This window comes from Bombyx mandarina, chromosome 22, assembly GCF_030267445.1.
Source record: "Bombyx mandarina strain Sakado chromosome 22, ASM3026744v2".
Classification (NCBI taxonomy): domain Eukaryota; kingdom Metazoa; phylum Arthropoda; class Insecta; order Lepidoptera; family Bombycidae; genus Bombyx; species Bombyx mandarina.
The window spans coordinates 10,451,881-10,475,419 of NC_143228.1; the positions used below are offsets into that span (position 1 = coordinate 10,451,881).

At 34.6% G+C, this 23,539-nt stretch overlaps 1 protein-coding gene across 6 annotated transcripts in view; it reads left to right on the plus strand.

Moving 5' to 3' along the window:
• dnc (phosphodiesterase dunce) overlaps positions 1 to 23,539 on the plus strand; it is a 438,509-nt gene that overhangs the window by 397,336 nt on the left and 17,634 nt on the right. For all 6 annotated transcript variants that reach the window (XM_089737124.1, XM_089737125.1, XM_089737126.1 and 3 more), the window contains 3 exons: positions 1,269 to 1,370; positions 10,504 to 10,565; positions 21,823 to 21,935. In XM_089737124.1, coding sequence (XP_089593250.1) covers positions 1,269 to 1,370; positions 10,504 to 10,565; positions 21,823 to 21,935 — 277 coding nt within the window. The remainder of the gene's footprint in view (positions 1 to 1,268; positions 1,371 to 10,503; positions 10,566 to 21,822; positions 21,936 to 23,539) is intronic.

Genomic DNA, 23,539 nt, shown 5'->3' on the forward strand with positions numbered 1-23,539 from the left:
CATGTTGTTGTTTTATTCTATAACTACTTATCGACAATAGAACGTCTGTTTGAGTTTATCAATGCATTGAATGTATATATAGCAGTATCTTCAGTAACTTATTATAATCAGTAAATAGTTACCTATATCTTAAAAAAAAAATTGAAGTTATTTTACTCCTCCCTTTCCAATAATCTATACTTCTATACTAATATTATAAAGAGGAAAGATTTGTTTGTTTGTTTGTTTCGAATAGGCTCCGAAACTACTGGACCGATTTGAAAAATTATTTTTCCATTAAAAGCCGACATTGTCCCTGATGAACATAGGCTACTTTTATTTTATTTTATTTTTTATTTTATTTTTTGGTTTCATGTGTGTTTTAATGTTTCCGAAGCGAACCGAGGGCGGGTCGCTATTAATACTAAAATTATAATCAAAGTTTCTATGTTTGCGTATTAACAGGATGGTTCATTGTAAGCATTTGTCGGAATTATGTTTTGTAAGCGCTTTCATTTTACTTGCCACTTACACTTACAATTTAATTTATTTATTAGTAATGTGTGTGAATTTGTAGGCACTACGACATTAATATGTTAAAAGTAATTTTTTTTTATATTATTCGTCGATTGTTTTAGTTATTCAAAGGCATTTTCTTCAAATTCAAAGCAATTTTCGAAATGCGATGTCAAAAACCCCTCAACAGTCTAAAGCGCATTTGAAAGCGTGGGTGGTTTTTGATGAATTTCAAAATCTAATTGTCTAGACGCAGTAGGAGTGATCGTATTAAATTAACTTTACCAATCAAAAACAACCTGTACGACCTCTATTAATTTGCTTTAAAATACCTGGTGTTTATTTACTTGAAGCATTAAGAAGTTAAATTAGTGGTCCATTAGGAATTTGATACGATTCTAAGAAATCTCAATTTATTCAAAGAAGGGTTTCGCTAATAGAATTGGAACATTAAAAACAATATTCACTTTTATTTTGTTACTAGCGACCCGCCCTCGCTTCGCTTCGGAAACTGTAATTTATTATTGATTTCTCCACCATTTAATGGATGATAATATACATATAAACCTTTCTCTTCAAGAACTCTATCTATTAAAAAAAACCGCATCAAAATCCGTTGCGTAGTTTTAAAGATTTAAGCATACATAGGGATATAGGGACAGAGAAAGCGACTTTGTTTTATACTATGTAGTGATTAACGCTTAGCTCTAGTCTAATGTAATTAATATTTGAACCTCGCGATAGCAAGCAATAACTTGGTTCTTTATTTACAGTCACGGAGAAGACCTGATTGTGACACCCTTCGCGCAAGTCCTGGCGAGCCTGCGTAGCGTCCGCAACAACTTTTTGTGTCTCACCAACGTGCCAGCTTCCAAGTAAGTCTGTTATAATTTTACAACAAATATGAGCCTCGTTTAAAATATTTGATTTTTAATCAAATCTAAAAACAAGTATCTTAGTAATCAAGTATCTTGTTTTTTTTAAATCGATTAAAGTGGAAGTAAAAGAATAAAATGGTTGTAAAAAAGGTACACAAACATATTTTTTTTTTATATGACGGTCATATTTCACGTTGCCTTCGACTGATCCTCAATTTATAGAGCTATCAGAAAAAACAACAGCCCTGTGTCTTTTAATAGAGCCTGCTACTACTGGACTATGTTAATCCAGTGAATTTCACGCCGGATCTTCTCAGTGGGTCGCGATTCAGATCCGGTGGTAGATTCAGCGAAGCATTGCTCTTAGGCTCTGCTGCTAGGGCAGATTTTAGCAAAAGCTTTCAGGCTGAACCGCGTGAGCTCGCCCACCGGCCAAGGCTTAGCCAGAATAGCCTCTGGAGGCTACTGGCTGATAGATAGACAAAAGAAAAAAAAACTGAACTATTAACAACAAAGTCAAAATTATCACTTTAGTTTAGGATTATCACTTTAGCAATGTACGTATACTTCATTTAGCTAAGTTCATCTATTCACTCCTGGCTTCTCATAGTTTTTGATAACCGACTTCCGAAACCGAAAGAGGAAAAGGTTATCAATTGGACATTTTTTTTATTTGTATGTTAGCTTAGAACTTCTAATTATACCGATTGTGATGATTTTTTTTTGTATTTGAATGCTGTTTCTTTTGATTCTATCTGACCAGTACCTTAATATATTTAATTGATTTCGACTACATTTTATGGTGTGGGTGGTTTTCTTTTTTGTATATTTTGTTTCTTAATACATAAATTAGAATTCCACGTCTCTTAGCATATTAGTGTTTAGTGCTAGGAAAAAAATACTAATTGTAAAACTTAAGGCATAATCGACTTAATATCACTGATTTTTGCTAGTTAAAATTCTCGAAACTCGAAACTCGATATGTAGGTATATGTGTGCACGTGCGCAGTCAAACGAAAAATGCGTAAGATGTGGAATGTTGAAATTATACGCTCGTCGAAATACTGCAAGCATGCTATTGATAGTTTACGATTGAGTGATTAGGTCGATTATATGAATATGTTTTCAGTTTCTGTAATGCGTATTCACGAATGCTCATCAATGATAACCTCTAAGAAGTGGCTACCTATACGTTGTTCGAGAGCACTGGCAATGGCCAACTTTAATCAGTTGTTATTGTTGTAAACAATATACTAAAAAATAAGTAATTTTACGTCATGAATGTTGAATATTCAGACGCAGCCGTTATTTTACGACTGTGCCGTGACAACAAATTGTCGTTAATTATCAACTACCGCAATTTCAAATTAACCTTTTAAAATTAAAACAACCATCAATACTTACCTCGTAAATATCAATGAAATGGCAATTAAATTATACCTTAAAATTATTACTCAAGAATGCAGATGTGTGGCATTCTTGAAATGTCATCCAATACAATGTGTCATTTATCAACTAACAGTTCACGATATCCGTATCTCTTACGCAGTCAATGCTTTCGTCATAGTTTACAATATTATGCGCATGCGCAATACCAAGGTCAACGTTCAGCTGCGATCAATAAAATGGATGCGGTATCTGAGTTTGCTCACGTTGTTGTCAAGTTACATAATTTGTACATGAATATATTATTATTGTTTGGCTAACATTTCCTTTTAAGTGACTTTTACTTGACTTTTCCTACTCTTTCGTCACATTGAAAATATAATTTTCATGTATTTTTGTCCAATGTATCTACTAATGTACCTTCCCCAAAGCCCACTAAGCCATTTGTCACTCTCATAGAACATGATTATTTAAAAAAATGTATTTACACATTTTTGTATATATTATATAAAAATATATAACTCTAACACATAGAAATAAATATTAGTATACTACCAGCATTTTCATTCAGCGAAATTATTAATATTAGTACCCTAGCTATAAATTAACTGATAAATAAAGTTATCGGAGTATGTACGATTAAAAGCTTTCGACGCGTAGATAGATATGTTCGATATGATGGGAAAGCTCCAGCTGTACACGTTTTCCGCTTTCCACGAAAAAAACACTAAATTACAAAAGATAAGGTGAACGTAAAGTAAAAATTCCACAAGCATGTATGGCTTGAAGTGGGCTATTCATATAACCATATTAAATGCTACAATGTTAAATATGTTATTATATTACCTATGGATAAAGTAATAAGAAAAATCATACTAGTGAATTCAATGTGGTACCTACTCAATAGTTCCATCCTTAGAACTAACGAATTATAAATAGAGTAAAATGAATATCTATTTAAAAAAATCAGACGTACTGCAGGTCATCATTTCGTTGCTAATATAAAATCGATAAACAATGCAGTCTGTAGTTGAGCAGACTCAAGTCACGTCCACATATTAACGACTCCGCGTGACCGCGACGTAGTTTATGACGTAGTACAGCGTCGCATTATTTTCGTGGCCGATGACAAAATTGTAACGAGCACGCGATCATTGAATCATGCGCTCGGGCTAACGGCCCGGAACCACCCACCCTTTTACAAAAAGCATGTGATATTCACTAATAAACATATTGAGTGCTGGCGGCTGCAAATATCACTCACGAAGATGTGAATATCATCAAAATATCGATTCTTACTTTGTTGAGTTGAGAATGGTCATGAGATACCACCTATATGAAGTATTCCTATCAAAAGTATCGATAGCTACTTATGTCGATACTTCTGCTAAGTAAATTGAATTTTAATTTAATTTAGAATTTACTAAATTTGTGTTTTTAGTTTTTAGAATTATCTCCAATTGGAATGGTATTAATTAACATTAAACATGAAATCATGAATGTTACGTTTCGCAGGCAGGGATAGAAGGGCAGGGCAATATCATTAACAAAGACAGTTAGGTACTCATTACTTTGATATCTGAGGCTTGCTTTGTTATTCGAATAAGTATCGAATGAATAATCCAATTCTAAAAGTACTCGATATCGAAACAAGACATTGAAATGTTTCTTATATCGAATAATCCCAACGCCCACATCTCATTTGGTTTTTCTTGATTGGACGTTAAGCGCGTACTAATTTTCAATTCTATCGAAACTTCCTCTGTCGTGTATTAATCACGAAAAAGACTGGTTGCGGTGAAAGCAAAGCGGGCATTGTCATTACGGTTTATTCCGTTTAGAACAAAAACATTATCTCCGAGAATGTCGTGTGATTTTAATTTCTCAGAATCTAAGGCATTCCATAGTGACAACGTGGTTGATTAATTTAAAAAATAATGATGAACACACTTTATGAAAGATAAAACAACAATGAACACGTAATATGTACATAGCCACATAGTTTGATATCGTTACCTTCAATCAGACTTTTTAGTTACACTCATATTTGAATAATAATATTCTATTATATTTAAAATAATAAACCGCGAAAATCGCCTATAGACGAAATGAAAATTAATGATTCTGTCTAACAAACGACTAGTCGTGAGCAACCACAGTAAGATCGATTGCGTATCTGATTGCTTTAGATAAGAACGCAACCTTACGCCTCACTTGAGATTTGGTTTTTGTTTACGGTACACAAAGACGTGACAGAGATCGAAGTTCAACAATTGTATTGTATAAAGATTTTTCTAAAGAAGAGATGTTATAATGATGGTACCTATTCTTGCGAACTGATAATACTTTATACTACTAGTACTTACCTATTATTAGGTAGAGTGTGCTTTGTGCGAGTTTTTTAACGTTCTCGATAGCGTAAAAGTTAACTCAATTTTGTATGCAGTTGGAACATTGCCCCTAACGGGAAACGTAGGCAAACGATCCCATTCCTTACAAATGAGTCGACTATTATCAAAGCCGGCAATCTGACTTTTGGACAATGATTGGTAAATCAGAAAAACGAATTATTGACTTTGTATTCCATTGGCAGTCACAAAACTCTTCGGAACGACATCTTAGATAAATAACAGGTTAAGTATTAACCTTTATTTAATGCAGGTTTTGAACCGTATTCTTTGAAGGAGACGATTATATTCAAATCAATCTGTATTGACATATCAATAAAATTTTTTTGTCCAAATGCACAGATTGCCACCTTTGATAATAGACGACTCAAATATGAGCTAACTTTTACGCTATCGAGAACGTTAAAAAACTCGCACTAAGCACACAGTATATTATTCGGGCACCATGTAAATGTATTAGGTATATACCCGTGCTATTAAATACTTTCTAAAACTTAAGCCAGCAGATTTATTATAATTTCTTTAACAGCATGTAAAACCTGCAAATATTGTGAGGTGAACAAAGGGAAAATCTTAAGTTGTCGACATCTTGAAAGGAACAAGTATCGCGCTTGCGTCCCAAACAGGCGAGCACTTGAGCCTTTGATGTCTCAAGTTCAGTAAGCCTCAAAAAATTGAGCGGGTAGCCGTATAACACACGTGAAATAAAATAATAAACATGTTGTTGTACTATGATTGATGATTTACCAATTTGTTTTTATTTTTCTCTCATCCATACCGACGTTAGCAAACTAGCATGCACTTGATATTATTATTATACAATCGTAAATCCAGTAATGCTCCGCTGTGACTCTCTTTCTCTCTCTTTTCTCTTCTTCAACCCGTGTCCACTTAATGCTGAGTGTAGGTCTCTTCGAATGCACCTCATCTCTTGTCTCTTGTCTTTCGCATCCAGTCCCTACCAACCTCTTTGATCAGGTCATCAATCCACCTCGTTGCCTATCTGCCCACGTTACGACTACTGTTAATTAAATGAAAAACACCGATAACCTGAAACTTCTCGCGCCACCTATCGTACGTTGATGGTACTACGACGAAACCTTTCCTAGAGCGTCAAGAACTATTGTTCTAAGTTTCATAACAATGGACAAATATACGAAAATTTACTTTATGTGTGCTTATGAATAAACTTCACAGATTATCTTATAGTCACGATAGGTCAGAAGATAATAGTCGATCCCACATTAAGAGACCAGTCTTCTGATGTTTTCGTTACTTTTTGTACATACTAGTCAGACTAAGCAGGTATTTGACTAAAAATCATTCTTTGAGGATATGTTATGTCATCCCCTAAGCACTACAAGCGCTTCAATCGATATCTTATCTATCGATATCTTCTCGGGCACCGCACTCACAGAGTATGTGGTGCAATATATCTACTTTTATACAGTCTACCCGTTGGTCATCGGCCTTCGGTCAAGTTCTTCATGCAAAGGGATTATTTACTGTCCATTCTGTAATAGGACTATCGTCGCCGTGTACTCTTACTTAAATTCCACCTCAATTTTTTTTACTTCATGTATAATTCATATTCCTGCCTAATGGAAAAAATCTATACCATAAAGATACTGTATCATAACATTTATAATGTGCTTAAAATATATTTAAAAAAATACAATAAATTAAACCTGTCTATTAATATTCTTATAAAATGTAAGCATACATATTAAATAAAATACCAATTATATAAACTTTTCTGTATTCATCTCGTGTATTTATTTTGCGCTATTAAAATACATCAATATACGTATAAAATCATTTAAATTGACTATTACGTATATAGGTCAACCTATCTGTCTTTAAAAACAGTTACGATAAAATATTGCTACTAAACAACTATGTGCATATATATATATTCTGACAAATTTACCTTGGCTCATGAAATAAATCAATAGACAAGAAAACTTTAATGGCCGCCATAAAAATTTGAATGGACCGGCTTGATAAATCATTGCATCACTTGTCAGTAGATATCGCGTGCAATCATTTTTATGTTTACTATTATAATAAAAAAATAACGATAAGATATCACTGTTCTGGCAAATTTAAATTTATACTATTTTCCTGAAAGGAAAAATTTTTGAGTATTGACAACGTTGACAGCTCGTTACCAAAACATTAGCATTGTTAAAGTCACGAGAGACATTGGGGCTTAACATTACATTAGCCTTGTTAAAAGCAAACCTTTTTAAGCTCGATTGTGGTTTTTACAATGTCAGAATTTTTTGTATTTTAGCTTATCTTGCTTTCCCTATTAATATAAAAAGAAATATATTTACTTACCTGAACTACCTAGTAGTTTAAATTTTATATATCCAAAATTATACAGATAAAATATAAACAGCAGAACACACTGACATTGACTCCAACACGATTTTTTTGCTTTTCAACTTAACGTAGTATGTGAGGTTACATTGACCCGTACCAATGAAAGATCGAATGGTGTCCCTCCAAACTACTTTATTGTAATTGTATTACAGGTACGATAAGCTTTACGCACTTTGCTGTTAGGGTAGTAAAAAGTATGTCGCGTTGAACTATTCTATTGTATAATCCATTCTGACTCATCACTCATCTTATTTCATAGAGTTCGAGGAATTTTGTAGAATTGAACAAACCACCCTGCCTTTTAAGCCGAGCGTATTCCTTCAAGTCGCTTGGACATTTCATAGCAAATCCCACTCTCCCAGCCGATTCCATGCTCGTCCATCAATCCTGACGAATTTGAAAGAGCTATCAGCCATCCGTACATCCCATTCGGCTATGCTTTCTTGAAACGCAGCAGATTTGAGTCGCTACTCATCGCACTCACCCCAGACATCGCACTGAAAACTCACAAACTGGCTATTAAAAGACCTTAATCCGTTACATTTGCCGCAGTTGATAAACACAATGAATGTACTAAACATTTTGTAAACAATGAAAAACTGAAGATATTTTTCTAGACTATAGGAACCTTTAACAAAACATATGTTCGTTCTAAAGCCAATATTATTGAAAACACAAATACCTCGGTGTTACCAATTAGACCCATTCCCAAAAGTTTAAGGATAATTGAATATTGTTCGATATGTCTACTCACTAATTATCTAGCTAGGAAATTACCGTAGAATTCAGGAACGGTTCCCGGACAGAGTCGATTACTTTGTTAAGTTTATTTTTTCTTCCTGCCTATGCTGATAGCCTTGTGAGGCTATTTCAGCTTCTCCTTGACGTGTAGGTGAGCTCACGGGGCTCAAGCCCTGAGTGTTGCTAGCACTGGCCCTAGCAAGAGCAGTGCTTCGAGCACTTCGAAGCTTTATTAAAGACATTTATTTATCGTATTCAAAGCCTTAGTGATGTTGTTTTTGTTTGGTAAGTACTTTTAATTTCTGGTACACATTTGTATGTCGTCGAATATGAAGAGTTTGACTATCAACATATTGCTTTTTTTTAAATTCTGTTCGTAATAAATGGTGAATGAAAAAAAAAACGATTGGTATTTGAATGTTACGATAACAATAGACCATGACGAACATCTGTCATCTTTATGCTTCGATACGACCTCAGAATTATTAACTACCACGTGTCGACATAATGAAATTGCAAACCTAATAATAACTCACGGTCCACAGATGACTTTGGCCTAATAAACATTAATTCTAATAATAGTCTTCAGGCTGTAAAATTAGTTTTACAGCCGCCATATGGTCACATTATAAATGCGGTGATAAAATATTGTCCTACGGGCGACCGTAGTCGGCTTTAGACGTTCTTGTCTTCGTTATGTTTTTTTTATTACAACGTTACTTTAATGAATAAACACTTTCCAAAATAACGTTCCCATAAAAAAAAATTAAAGTCTTCAATTGGCATTTTCCGAGAAATACACCTTATCTTTAAACATTTAAAGAAAGAAACTAAAATAAATACATAGATCTTTCGACCCGTGCCCACTCATTTTCCGTCAAAAGCTTGGAAAGTATACATGAAAAGAGTAAACAGAACTTAATCTTGTTACACTAAAAAGCTTTTTCGCAAAGTATGTAACAGGTTATTATGCTCCTCAGATTTTCTTGTGAAATATGGAATGCTTTCCAATATTATAATGTACGGTCGAGCTTAAAATCTAAAGAGGATTTTCTTTGAATCCACGTCAAGCGTCCTGGCTGATTTGATAAGCGCGACTCCAAATGTCTGAAATTCAATTTGATTATTATATTACAAGCTGAAATATATGTATGTGCCATTGTTAGCATTTTGCTCCCGAATATAAAGTGAATATACAAATATATTTTTTTATATTTGTATTTCTTATCATGTAATTGTTAATTTGAATAGATTCAGAACAAATTTTTTAGCAACAGTCATTGCTTAGTCAGGTAATTAAAAAAAAACGTTTATTTCTTGTATATACTGGGCCAGATTTGTTCCTATTATGAGTATCGAGTGTTATAATTTAAACTATATTATCGTTGACAAACCCACTTTTGTTTCATGTAAAATGATTTTCATACGAATATCTGGAAGGTCAACTAGTTGATTCAAGTATTTTATTATTATAGATGAACTTCGCGGCTCACATGTTGCTAACTGGTAACTGGATTCCATAGACATCACAAAGTGAATGTCGTTAACCACCTTGAGACAGTGGTGGGTAGCAGCGTGGCTAGCGTCCGTGAGCGTCGACCACTTCTTAGCATCAAGTGGGGCGGATGGTCATCTGCCTTGAAAAGCACTGAAATATCATGACTGCCCCACCTTTTGAAGCAAAAAACGTGACTTTGGCTTTTTTTGCCTAATTATCTGTCAGCTTCGAGAGGTAATTCTGATTAAACCGTGATGGGCAAGCCCACAGGGCCTGGGAAGGCTCGCTAACAAATGCCCTAAAAAGAGCAATGCCGAATCTACCACTGGATCAGGCCTCAGGGCCACCATCATAAAATCCTTCAATCATAAAAAAACCGACGTGGTTAATATTAAAAAAATACAGCTACTAAACTTTATTTCCCCATACGTAATAGCCGATTCCTCAACCTTCCAAGCTTCCTCTACTTCTCCCTATGTTCTTAATTTGAACACTAATAGTAATGTATTTTTAAGCCCATACTGGTTAGTATCAATTGCCTATTTCTGCCGCGAGGTAATTGCGCTTCCGGCTCAAGAGCGACCATAGTACAATAGAGACTACAATGCAATATCTGCGTTATTCAGCAGAAATGTATATTAAACATCCTACTTGAATGTCCGTTTATTTTTTGTTTTTTTATATTTCTAATGTAATAATATGTTTTCAGGTCACGACGGTCTTCCGGCGCAGCTGCTGTCACACCGCAACCAAAAAATTTTAATGCGGGAGGTAAGGACGTTTATATTATCATCACCTTCGAGTCACAAACATTGTCTGTTTGATTTAACTAAAACAGTAAAGGAACCTTCAAAGTAATTGAGAGTTCAAGCGAAATCGAACGATACATACAACCGATGTAGGTTGTATGTATCTCTGTTCGACTATTTTGATTTTAAATAAACTTTGTTGTTATAACTCGCCTATTCGCAAGTACACTGTGTCAAAATCATGTTTCATAAAAGAGAAATTATTACGAAATTGAGAAAAATGTTATATGTAAACCTTCCTGATTTTTTTAAACTCTGTTTTACACCGACCTTAATGGCGTTTTCTCAACGAAACATCAATTAAAGCATCCCTATCAGCATACGAATAAATTATTTAAGTGAGATCAATACAATATACGATTGGGATTTTAATGGGTTAAATAATATACACTGCCTTGTTAATCAGATATACTAACCTAGACACATCCGAGTGATGGAAGGCCGGCTATCCTCGACCCACGCTGGTTCTGACCCAGTTTCGCGGGACGTAGAACGTAATTAGACCCATTTTTACGATTAAATCTCGTGTTTATTTATTTTAGATGCTTGGAATACCTTACAGTATTTCCATGTAATTTTCCAACTGGAAAAACAAAGGTATCATACCATACAGCCTAATCTTTTATATAATTTTTTATGAGGATTTAAAATATATGGAGTGAAATGAAATTGATTAATTTGAAACATTAATCTCAATGAAATCATGAAATAATCATTAGTTTTGTACTGGTAGGGCATCTTGAGAGTCCACACGGGTAGTTATCACCATCCTACCTATTTCTGCCGTGAAGCAGTAATGCGCTATTAGAACTTATATCTCAAAGTGGGTACCGGCATTTATGTTGTTGATGTCTATGGGCTCCGGTAATAACTTAACACCAGATAGACGATGGGGTCGTGCACCCTAATGTAAGCAGTAAATAAAAAAGTTATGTCCCTTTTTTTTAGTCTCTCAATCTTCTTAACGACGAATATTAGGTTTTTCAGATGTTTTTTTCTTATCATGTTCAGACAAAAGGCCACTCCAACCCAAGACCAATTTTTTATATATACCTTGACTCGATAAAATACAGCGTGTATTAGCTTGCAAAACCAAAAGTATATTATTATGATAAAAAAATCTATTTAATTATCTTGAAATAAGGAACCCATTTTTTTTGATCGAAAGATATATCTGTTTATTATTAATTCATTAACAATAGAATAAATTGTAATGAAATGATTTATTTCAATGGAATTCACGATGTGTATTTAGCTCAATGTTAAACAAATGTTTACTTTTTATCGTAATGTATAAAACATCTCGCTGAATAAACAATTCGGGCTCTTACTATGTAGTACGAATTCATTTTTTATGAATACAAATGATATGCAGCGTCACTTCGCTCTGAGTCTCGCACAGTACTATTTCATACCACCCTCTTCTTAAAACTTCAAATGCAACTATTTAGACTATTAAATATAATATATAATGACAGTGATGGATAAAAACTGATCTTAAAAAACGTTACAACAAACCACAAATATACTTTTTTGTATTATACAATAAATTTTAAAAATTAAATTAGTTTTTCTAACTTCATAGTTAAACGGACCTCATTGCTAATAGCGATCTTTTCCAGGCAACCGTAGGAACAAAATCAAACAAGAAATATTGGCATTGCTGACATCCATGAGCGACGGTAAGCACTTACGATCAGGTGGGCCATACGTTCGTCTGCCTACAGGAATAATAAAAAGAAAAAAAAAGATTAGGTTTTTTTTATTGCTTAGATGGGTGGACGAGCTCACGGCCTACCTGGTGTTAAGTGGTTACTGGAACCCATAGACATCTACAACGTAAATGCGCCACCCACTTTGAGATATAAGTTCTAAGGTCTCAAGTATAGTTAAACGGCTGCCCCACCCTTCAAACCGAAACGCATTACTGCTTCACGGCAGAAATAGGCAGGGTGGTGGTACCTACCCGCGCGGACTCACAAGAGGTCCTACGACGAGTATGGGTAAGTTTTAAGAGAAACGTTAAATTCTACCTTAAAAATGTTAGAAATTCCAAAAAGGTCTTTCTGTATTTTTAATCGGTGAAAAAAATATATATTGGAGAACTAGTGTCATCGCTTTGCACGACCTAGGGATACGCTAATTTGCACGCTACTTAATAAAAGCTGATGGCGCTAAAAGCCTTTCCAGAAGGGTCAATAGCTGTCAAAAATTTAACGCATCTACCATAAACGATTCGGGAATACAGAATACGAAAAAAAAATCAATCTATAATTATAAAAATTATGCATGCAAACAAAATTTTATTGACTAAATGGCGTCATAGTTTTTTTTTTTCCTGGGTGTGCTATAGGATACGATTCTATTAAGAACTAGCTGACCCGGCAGACTTCGTAGTGCCTCAATCGATGTATAAAAAATCTAAACTTTTGCATTAAATAAACTTAAAACAAAAGGAATCGTCCGACGGGGGACACATCAAAGGAAAAACAAAATTGTTATTTTTATTTAATTCCGAGCATTTTTATATTTATCTACCTTTTAAACCTTCTCTGGACTTCCACAAATAATTCAAGACCAAAATTAACCAAATCGGTCCAGCCGTTCTCGAGTTTTAGCGAGACTAACCAACAGCAATTCATTTTTATATATATAGAAGATAGAAGATTACGATTCATACTAACGTAAACATACTGTTAAACTTCTGAGTATTTCAAACCAAACGTACGAGGTAATATTTTAATGCTCGGACTATTAAGCCGCATCACGGCCAGCTACGTACCAAAAGTAATGTTTCGAATGTTAAAACTTTATCCTAAAACAAAAGTAAATGACAGCTACTGCGCTGTGGGAAATACGTTTACGCTCTATTGTTGAAGTTGAAATATACGCAATTTGTAGTAAAATATAAAAAAATACGCCTCCCTTTCCTCGTATGATTCGAGTATTATACGCAATTTTTTTGACACATTCATGAAAACATAAATTCAAAGAACACTAGCTTAAATCTCCCACACAATACAACTGATTAGTAGCTTATCATAGCGTGATCCCTTATTATTTTGATAAGCATTACAATTTCAATGTATTTGTTCATTGAAATTCGTCTGAACGAATGAGTCACTCGTTTTTTTTCAACTCATCTAATTTTTGTATTAAACATATACAGTTTTGGATTTCCGCCTGCAAGTTTGTCCGCTGGGATTAAACTTTAGGTATATCGTGTGGGCGGAGACTCGTGTTCTGCAGTGGAATGAAACGTAGCCTATATTTCCCGGGCTCAAACTATTTACATATACAATTTCGTCAAAATCGGTTCAGTGGTTTGGGTGAGAAAACATGACAGACAGTTCCAGTTCTTCTTTCTTCTCTTCCAGAATTCAGAGACAAGGATAAGGAAAAACCAAAGCTTTTAATAAAATATTGACTTTGATCGGGAATTAGTCTTGGATCCCGTGGTAATGTAGCTAAGGTCCAAAGAGGCGATTAATTAAAGAACTGGCTGCTGCCGCCGCATATGTTACTGGAAAGTTGCAATAGCTCGATATAAACGGATACGCGTAATTTAATTTTAAAAGAATCAACAATATAGCTCATTCAATTCCAGTAAATGCCTAGTATTCGTTGCCAATATTTTCAAATCTAATTTTAAATGAAACAAAGATCTTCCTTGTTCTACACATTGCCGGAACAGACAATACTTTTTCGTGTTTCTTTCGTAAATGTTTACAGTTTGTAATAACATTACTTTACATTACTTACAGTTTGATACAAATGCTACAAATCTAAACCACTTTTTTTTTAAATAATGATCTTCACGGTACTAATGATCATCGTCATCTCAGCCTATAACTGTCCACTGCTGACCTCTCCAATCGATCTCCAGTGCGGCAGGTCCGTAACGAATCAATACGTACATATTATTATATCAAACCCAGTTCGCTTTGTTGCCCGATCTATTATTTTATTTTGATCCGGTCGCTACCAAACATCACAGGATCCCTCCACTAGACCAATTTGCAAATTTTCGAATTATCGAAGAATTTTTGGTTTTTTTTTTATTGCTTAGATGGGTGGACGAGCTTACAGCCCACCTGGTGTTAAGTGGTTACTGGAGCCCATAGACATCTACAACGTTAATGCGCCACCCACCTTGAGATATAAGTTCTAAGGTCTCAGTATAGTTACCTTCAAACCGAAACGCATTACTGCTTCACGGCAGAAATAGGCAGGGCGGTGGTACCTACCCGTGCGGACTCACAAGAGGTCCCACAACTAGTAATTACGCAAATTATAATTTTGCGGGTTTGATTTTTATGACACGATGTTATTCCTTCACCGTGGAAGTCAATCGTGAACATTTGTTAAGTACGTATTTCATTACAAAAATTGGTACCTGCCTGCGGGAATCGAATACTGTTGCATCGCTCGACACGAATGCACCGGACGTTTTATCGTTTAGGCCACGAAGACTTCAAATTCAGATTCAAAATTCAGCGAAGGACTCCTTGCTAGGGCCCTGTGTTAGCAAATTGTCTCAGGTGGAGTCCGTCCGGGTTGGTACCCACCAACTTTTCTAATGAAAGCCGTACTTAGCAAATGTTCACGAATGACTTCCACGGTGAAGGAAGAACATCGTGTAATAAAAATCAAACCCGCAAACTTATAATTAGTTTAATTACGGGTAGGATCTCTTGTGAGTTCGCACGGGTATCAACACCCTGCCTATTTTTGTCGTGGAGCAGTAATGCGTTTCAATTTGAAGTGTGGGGCAGCCGTTGTAACTATACTGAGACCTTAGAACTCATATTTCAAGTTGGGTGGCGCATTTACGTTGTAGATGCCTATGGGCTCCAATAACCACTTAACACCAGGTGGGCTGTGAGCTCGTCCACCCATCCAAGCAATAAAAAAATAAAAAAATGATTTGAGTTTTACGTTCATTTTATAGATACAAGATTTACTAACAACAAAACTAACAATAAAAAAGGGTGCGTGTACGTATTTATGTACGCGCGTAAGAAGTTATACTTTTGTTTTTTTTTTTAAATATTAAATAATTATTAATAAATATTTAACGTTAATAATTTAATAAAATTGAGTATGAATTATATTAAATAATATTTTTGTCATTTATATTACTAAATAATGCATACGGATAGTTAACCTCAATTGTATTGGAGCACTTAGGAAGGTTGATGAGCACAGTTTTTTCACAAATATTTTCTAATATTAATTAGTATAGATTAGAGTCTGATTATAATTCAGACGCACATATAAAATTCGCACTTGTATAATGAAAACAAAATGAAAACACGTGTTTTAAATGTAGAAACTCAAAGCATGTGAGCAGAGGCGGCGTGCGTGCCAACATGCGCCACTAACAGAGGTTCCATTTCTGTTTTGTTGGTAGCATTTTTTTCTCAATTTAATGAGCGATTTAGTGGGCAACTTCATTTCTGTTAATTTTGTGTCACGGTGCGCGCGCATCGTAAAATTTCACTTTCATAAATTTTTCATAACGCGCCTAAAGAAGTAGAACTTCAAAAACGCGAGATTAAATCGTAAAAGTAGTCTTTAATAATTGTGACAACTTTTTAGTTTTAGTAACAACTATAATAAGATATATGTAGAATACTACATGCTCATATCAGAACGTTCACGGATAAAAATACACCAATAATTTTATTTTTGAAACAAACAAAAATGTTACATGTGTCATTGATACAAAATATGGTATAAACTGGCAGATCCATGACCTTTAGCGTACTGTCTCAGAAATCAACAGCCTTATTGTATATACAATATATATATATTTCTATCGGAAAATGACCACTCGACGTGACAATGTAATTGGCACCTCATACACGCTTTGTTCTACATCAACCGAATTCTAACTTCAGTTGTGCTTCAATAATTAATGTGTTGCCATAAGTTTATTTTCTGTGAAATATTGAAAAATGTGACTCCATTTTATTTTATTTAAAGTAGTTTATCCTGTTTACATTTGATGTTGTAATAGTCCTTGGATTAAATTGAGTGCCGTTAGCAAGTTTTATGTGAGTACTTAAGTTATGTAAGCTTACAACGTAATGTTTTGTTGTGTTTGTTATCCGTGCATCGTTATCTTTTTGTTCTTTATAGTAAGCCGGTAGTCACACAGTCGGTAGTATTCACGTATAAAAAAAAAATTAATAGTAGGAATTTTATGGACATTCTACTTTATGCTTAAAAACTCATTTCACTTGTTTCTTCATTTGTAAAAAGTTTTGATAAAAGATCCCTATAAATTACAGTTTGATTAAAACAAAATCAATTTAAGAACATTACAGTAAAATTAAATTTATATTGCTAGTTCCTAAATTTATTGTCACACTATACCGGTACAGTCGTTTTTGTTAGGTTCATGTGAACTTCTAAAATAAAATTCTCAATATGAATAATTAATTCGTAGTACCTAATTCGAATACGGTAACTATTAAAAATGAAGGTTTGTATATTCACGTATTTGTCACGGCGTTTATCAAGTCAAACAAAACTACATAAATGACAAAATAGCCACATCATTAAAAAGTTTAACGAGAAATTGATTCTGGAGCATTTAGTGTGACAAGTACTAATGACGGACTCGCGTTCTATCTCAGTATTAATTGAGTTCGTTGTAAGTATCGCAAATCGGATTCCCGGAAAACTATATAGGTCACCGTTCGCTGTTGACGGACGGACTCAATTTAACTTGTACAATTGTTTTCTTTTATTTCCTCACTAAAATTGAATGGTTCATGCGAAAAGGAACCAGCTTACGATTAAATTACTGTAAAAGAATCGATGCAGAATAATAATGAAATTTAGTTTTGAATAAATATTATTTGAAATATTTTACTTTTATTTAGTTAGTGGATGAGACTGACCAATTGTAGTGAGCAGACAACGCATCGGTGTTAATCGACACCTCAAAGCAAAACCTGAATTTCTCGCCGGATCTTCTCAATGGGATTCCGATCCGGTGGTAGATTTGGCAAAACACTGCTCTTGCTAGGAAAGCAAAACCTGAATTTCTTGCCGGATCTTCTCAATGGGATTCCGATCCGGTGGTAGATTTGGCAAAGCATTGCTCTTGCTAAGACAGATGTTAGTAAATTATTTCAGGTTGAACCCCGTGAGTTCACCCAACAGTCTTAGTAAAGCCAGAATGGCCTCTCGTGGCTAGTGACAGATTGACAAAATAAACCTCTAAACAAAATCCCCGTCAGCCAGTCACTAATCTAAGCCCAATTTTTATACCATTTGATTTTCTATTTTAAGTGAAAATTGCAATCAATATCTTGGTCCATCTACAAAGCTAACGGGCTAACTAATAGTCCTATAAATAAACCACATACAATAATAATTATCTGTTTCCTCCCTGGCTTCAATAACACTAAAGCTGATAATTATGTGCACACTATACTTTGGAAGTATACCCGTAGTACGAACTATTTAGGATCAAGGAACAACATCGTATCATAAAAAAGTCAGCCTGCCATTTATATGACCATTTATATAATTATAATTTGCGTAATTACTGGTGTTAGGACCTCTTATGAGCCCGCACGGGTAGGTACCATCACCCTAGTTATTTCTTCCGTGAACCAGTAATGCGTTTCCGTTTGAAGGGTGGGGCAGCCGTCGTAACTATACTGAGACCTTAGAACTTATATCTCAAGGTGGGTGGCGGCATTTACGTTGTAGATGTCTATGGGCCCCGGTAACCACTTAACACCAGGTATGCTGTGAGCTCGTTCACCCATCTATGCAATAAAATATATATTATATAATATAATCATTTTAACAAACACTTTAATACTGAGTTTTATGGAATTTTATACCGTCACAACTTTTCATAATGATCGATTCTTCTACGTACTAAACTTAATGGAAGTCAATCACAGTTTCCTAAACAAATTAAATCTCGTTTATTTTCGTTAGACAAGGTTGTGGCCCTGATCTATATATTTATAAGATGAATTACAGTCTCCTCAAACACACCTTACCTTGGTTTGAAAACGTAATCTTTTAAAATGTTGAGAATTCCACTACTTGCCTAAAATAACTTTGCTGTCACCTTACGTTCTATATGGAATATAATACTATGTTATGTAGTCTAAAATGATCTATGGTGAAGAGTACCGGATAACTGGACTGACTCAGAGTATTGATAAGCAAGCTTTGATTATCACCACCCAATCTTGTCCCAGAAGCATCGTAAAAGGCGACTAAGGAAGTCACTGGAGAGGGGGTAACAACGTTTTCTGACTTTTACCAGCGTACGGAAATCATCAACTAACATTTATAGAATAACGTCAGGAATCCAGAAATAGAAATCTGATAGAAACCTTCTAACGCCATTTTCACGATACGTTTGTACAAATTGTATATAAGTTCCGAAAAACACATACGGATAGTCTTAATCCATCAATAGGTATATGAAGTCAGTCTCTGAACATTACTTCGCAACAGCGATGCGACTTGATAACCCCCTTATCGATGTCGTCGTTATCTACACCCAGCTGACCTGGCGCTGGCGACAACCAGCCATTGTCGACGCTCTTGTCACTTTCTGATAATTCCATCTGGTCCACTCTCAACGCCGTTGAACAATTCTAGTTCTGACACTAGCAGCAGCCATAGCACAGGTCATCGTACTCGTTAAAGACTGAAGTCGCAACCTCACTACATCATCATATCGCTCCGGCCCACGGCAGTCCATGAATGGATCTTGTGAATTATACCCTCGGGCCTATGACGTAGCAATACTCACGGCGTGGACTACACGTCATTTCGGATCCTCCCGAACCACTAACGGTGCTTTTAGGTACCTCAAGCACCGGTCATCATTGCTTGCTCAAGCAGGGCTCGAAGAGTAAATTAATCCACAGACACAGCCCACTGAGTTTCTCGCCGGATCTTCTTAGTGGGTCGCGTTTCCGATCCGGTAGTAGATTCTGCGAAGCACGGCTCTTGCTAGGGTTCGTGTTAGCATCATCGTCAGCTTTGAACCCGTGAGCTCACCTACAAGCTCGGTGAATCTAGAATAACCCCATGAGGTTAATAAAGAGAAAAAACAAAAACAAAAAAAAGCATGGACTATTCACAGCATTGACACAGCATTCAAATTCAATTTTGAATCATAGCAAGCTTCGAGCAGCAGTGGCACTTGCAAGTTATTCCCGACACGGATACTACTATACTTACTGGCAAGACCTCCGGTCTCGTAGGCGACTATGTAGCCGTAGAATCCGACAAAAACCCTAAATTACGCTAATGGCAGTTTCAAGAATCCATTCTACTGTATAAAATCATCAATAAACTACTACGAGTAATACATCTATATATTAATACGTGAAGCAAAAACTTTATATCCCTTTTTACGAAAATTGCGCGGACGAAGGAGTATGAAATTTTCCACACTTATAGAGAATATCGAGAAGAAGTGCACAATGCTAATATTTTTTTCAAATAATGCCTTAAAGATACATTAAATAAATAAAGAAAACATTACACACACTACATACCATGTATTTGACGCACACACGCATGCTTAATATTTTTTGTCAAACTTTTGTTCTTGACGTCTGTTGTCAAATTGAGAATAGTTTAAATATTGTTTGTCTTTATTCATATTTTTTTATAGTGTAGTCTTGGCGAAATTTGTGATTATAGAAGTATTAAATACAATCATAATAGTGTACAAACTTACAATTCCAATTAATTATAGTCGAATTTCGACTACTGCGGGACTTCTAGTTAGAACCAAATTTGCCACTTAAAAATCATACGAGAGCGATGTTTTCTATCACTGACAAAGCTCGAGATGGAGAATTGTATTTTAAAACAGATTTCCGGTACCATTCTTCGGTTCAGAAAGAATGACTATCTTGTAACAGAAGTAGGGAAGATGGATCAGTACGTATCCAATCCCATCGGTTAATAGAATTCTTTTGTCATTTCATATTGTACCATTGTGTTAATTTATAAATAAACTAATCATCCAATCATCATCCAACACTCAATCATTATCTTTATAGTTTTGTTATTTTAACATTTCGAAACAAAAACTATTTTAAGAAAATATTATATATCCAAATATTGATAAACTAAAGCTCATCAATGTCTAAAAGAAGACAAAAATCGGTTGGCAACAGAAGAAAAAATCGTATTTTAGTGTTTTGTCTTTGGCAATTTATAAAGATTTAGATAAAAAAATGTCAATATGTCATATATTTACATACTCTTAAGACATATCTGTAATATAATACTAGCAAGCATTTCAGATGGCGACATTTTCTCTGTAGATATTAATTGCTAGTATTTTACCAGGAAAATGACCATACATTATTATACTAAAATCTAGTTTGAATTCCACGTTGAACTTTGAAAACAAAATAAATAAATGAGGAATTTATGAACAGTTCCCGATGACTATAATAATATTACGTTGGTATGCGTGTGTGTAATTACGTACTATCCTGTAAACTGGTTTTCATAGTATATATCATCGTAGCAAAGTTCACGATAGTTCAAAGTCAACTAAATACAGAAAATTTTAATAAACATTCAATTTTCTTATTTAAGGTTCGTCATAATTAATAACAAAATAGTCGGTTTCATACAGCAGTCCAACTAACTGTCTATAACCGACTCTGTATTTAATTAATACAATGTCATATTTCACAATAAAAAACGACAGATCTTACCTGCGTCATAAACTAGTTACAGATTGTGCACGATACATTGGTAATATAACTCATGAATATTATTTCTTTGTGACGGGTTTGAATGTAAAACTAGACTCTTAGGCGCTTTGTCCCAGACCGGTTGTCCTATAAAATAGCTTGAAGTAATAGATAACAGGGTCAGAACCCGGCCATCAGCAAGAAATGTGACGCACGAGATCACGTACCGAAAAAGTGATGATCAATAATTGTAAACAAAACAATCGTTATTAATCGAATAAATGTGTTCATATCAACGCCCTTGCACGGTTCATTCGGCTTCGTAGTAAACAAGCCTTAAACTATGAGAAAACCAACGATGCCATTTATCTATTTTATATTTTGAGCACGTGTTTTATACGTATCAATTCATTGAAACATCATCGAGTTATCGTAATAGAGATGCGCTATTACTAAAAATGTTTTCACCAGAATATTCTCAGTAAGTAAATGTTGTTATTACAGACGAATCCTACATGAAGCTGGCTTTGGAAACCGTTGAGGAACTCGACTGGTGCCTGGACCAATTGGAGACGATACAGACACATCGATCGGTCTCCGACATGGCTTCGCTTAAGGTGAGTGCTAACGCTTTACAATAAAATGAATAAATTTGCATCAACTTAGCTAAAATAGTTATTTAGATAGATCTAGACAGGTGAATATCGCTTTCCCACAAATATATATATTAGACGTGTGATTATAGACTACTGAAAATTTCAAACAAGCTTCTAATCTTATTAATAAACGTATGAAAGATATACTCTTACTTAAACTGCTTATTTTTTTATTCTTTTTCTTTGACTTTTTAATCCAACGTGAATCAGAAACCGTTCAGATATTAATATAAAAACTACAAACAAATACATTCTCGACGTCATCTGGTCTCAAGAGCTATCGCCTGATCTCGACGATGTCGTTCAAACGTCCTCATAATGACGTTGTAACTAACGGTGACTTTATTTCTCTTTTGTAGATGACTCTCTAGATAATAAAGTCAATGAATGAATCTTACAGTATAACTGATAACAATTTGACGTTATCAATTTTTTACTGTGAGATTCATATTTTTGGGTCTAATTTTACATTCTGATTACGTATTTTCCATGAGGAACACGTATTATAACTGTTGCTGAAACTCAATCAGAAAGTTTCCATGAAATATCCCATTTTAGTTCAATCAAAATTATGTTCAGGAGCAACTTTTTCTATACGTATAACGTTTTTTTAAACAGAATTCCCGCTTGGAGTTTTATTAGCTTCATTCTTCATTCAAATTCAGGAAGTATATTTGCGGAGATAAATTTTACATATTATGTATGATTAGCGAACGATACACGTGAGCCAAGGCACGCATCCAACGGATCCACGCTACAGAATCCCCCAGTGATACACTAAAGATGACACATCGTATCACACTTCTGCAATAATGATAAAGTTGATGGATTTGTTTTCTGTCTATGTACGTATATGGAATGTATAGTTTAGTCTGAATAATGATACATTCATTGTTTCCTGACGTTTGAAATATAACTATTAGACGATCGGTTAAATTTAGATAAAATTAACCAAAAAAATATATTACGAATTTTACTAAGTTACTCAAAATGTGTCTAAGTTTATCCGGTAATGTTACCGAAGTAATCTACTCCCTGTCAGTAGCTAACCTACATCTTGCGCTATTTCCAAGAAACAATCTCTTTGGGCTGCCGCAAAAGGTGATTTAACATTATAAAGGTCTGGGCCTTTCCCTAACGCGTTGATTCCCCCTTTATAGTTTAATTTGCAATATAGAGAAAGGGTTTCATGTTTTACCTTTTCTGTTTTTTAACATTGTTCTCTTACAACATTATCAGTAAGTTATTAAACTCGTAATCAGAAAATAATAATTAATTATCATTACGAAAGGATACCACAATACGATTAATACGATAAACTATTAAAGTAAACAATGCTTTTTTTTAAAACAAGAATTATAATACCACTGATTTAATTTAATTTACGATATATGTTTCGATATTTTTATCTAAGCTAATAAACTCCCGCATCAAATACCATACATATATCGATTCTGATGTTATCGTTAAATGCTCTTTGAATCGCAAGAGTTTAATGATTTCCCTGAAGCAGCTGTCTAATCTCTCTACTTGTTTCTTAATGATATGTTAATTCGCTTTGAAAT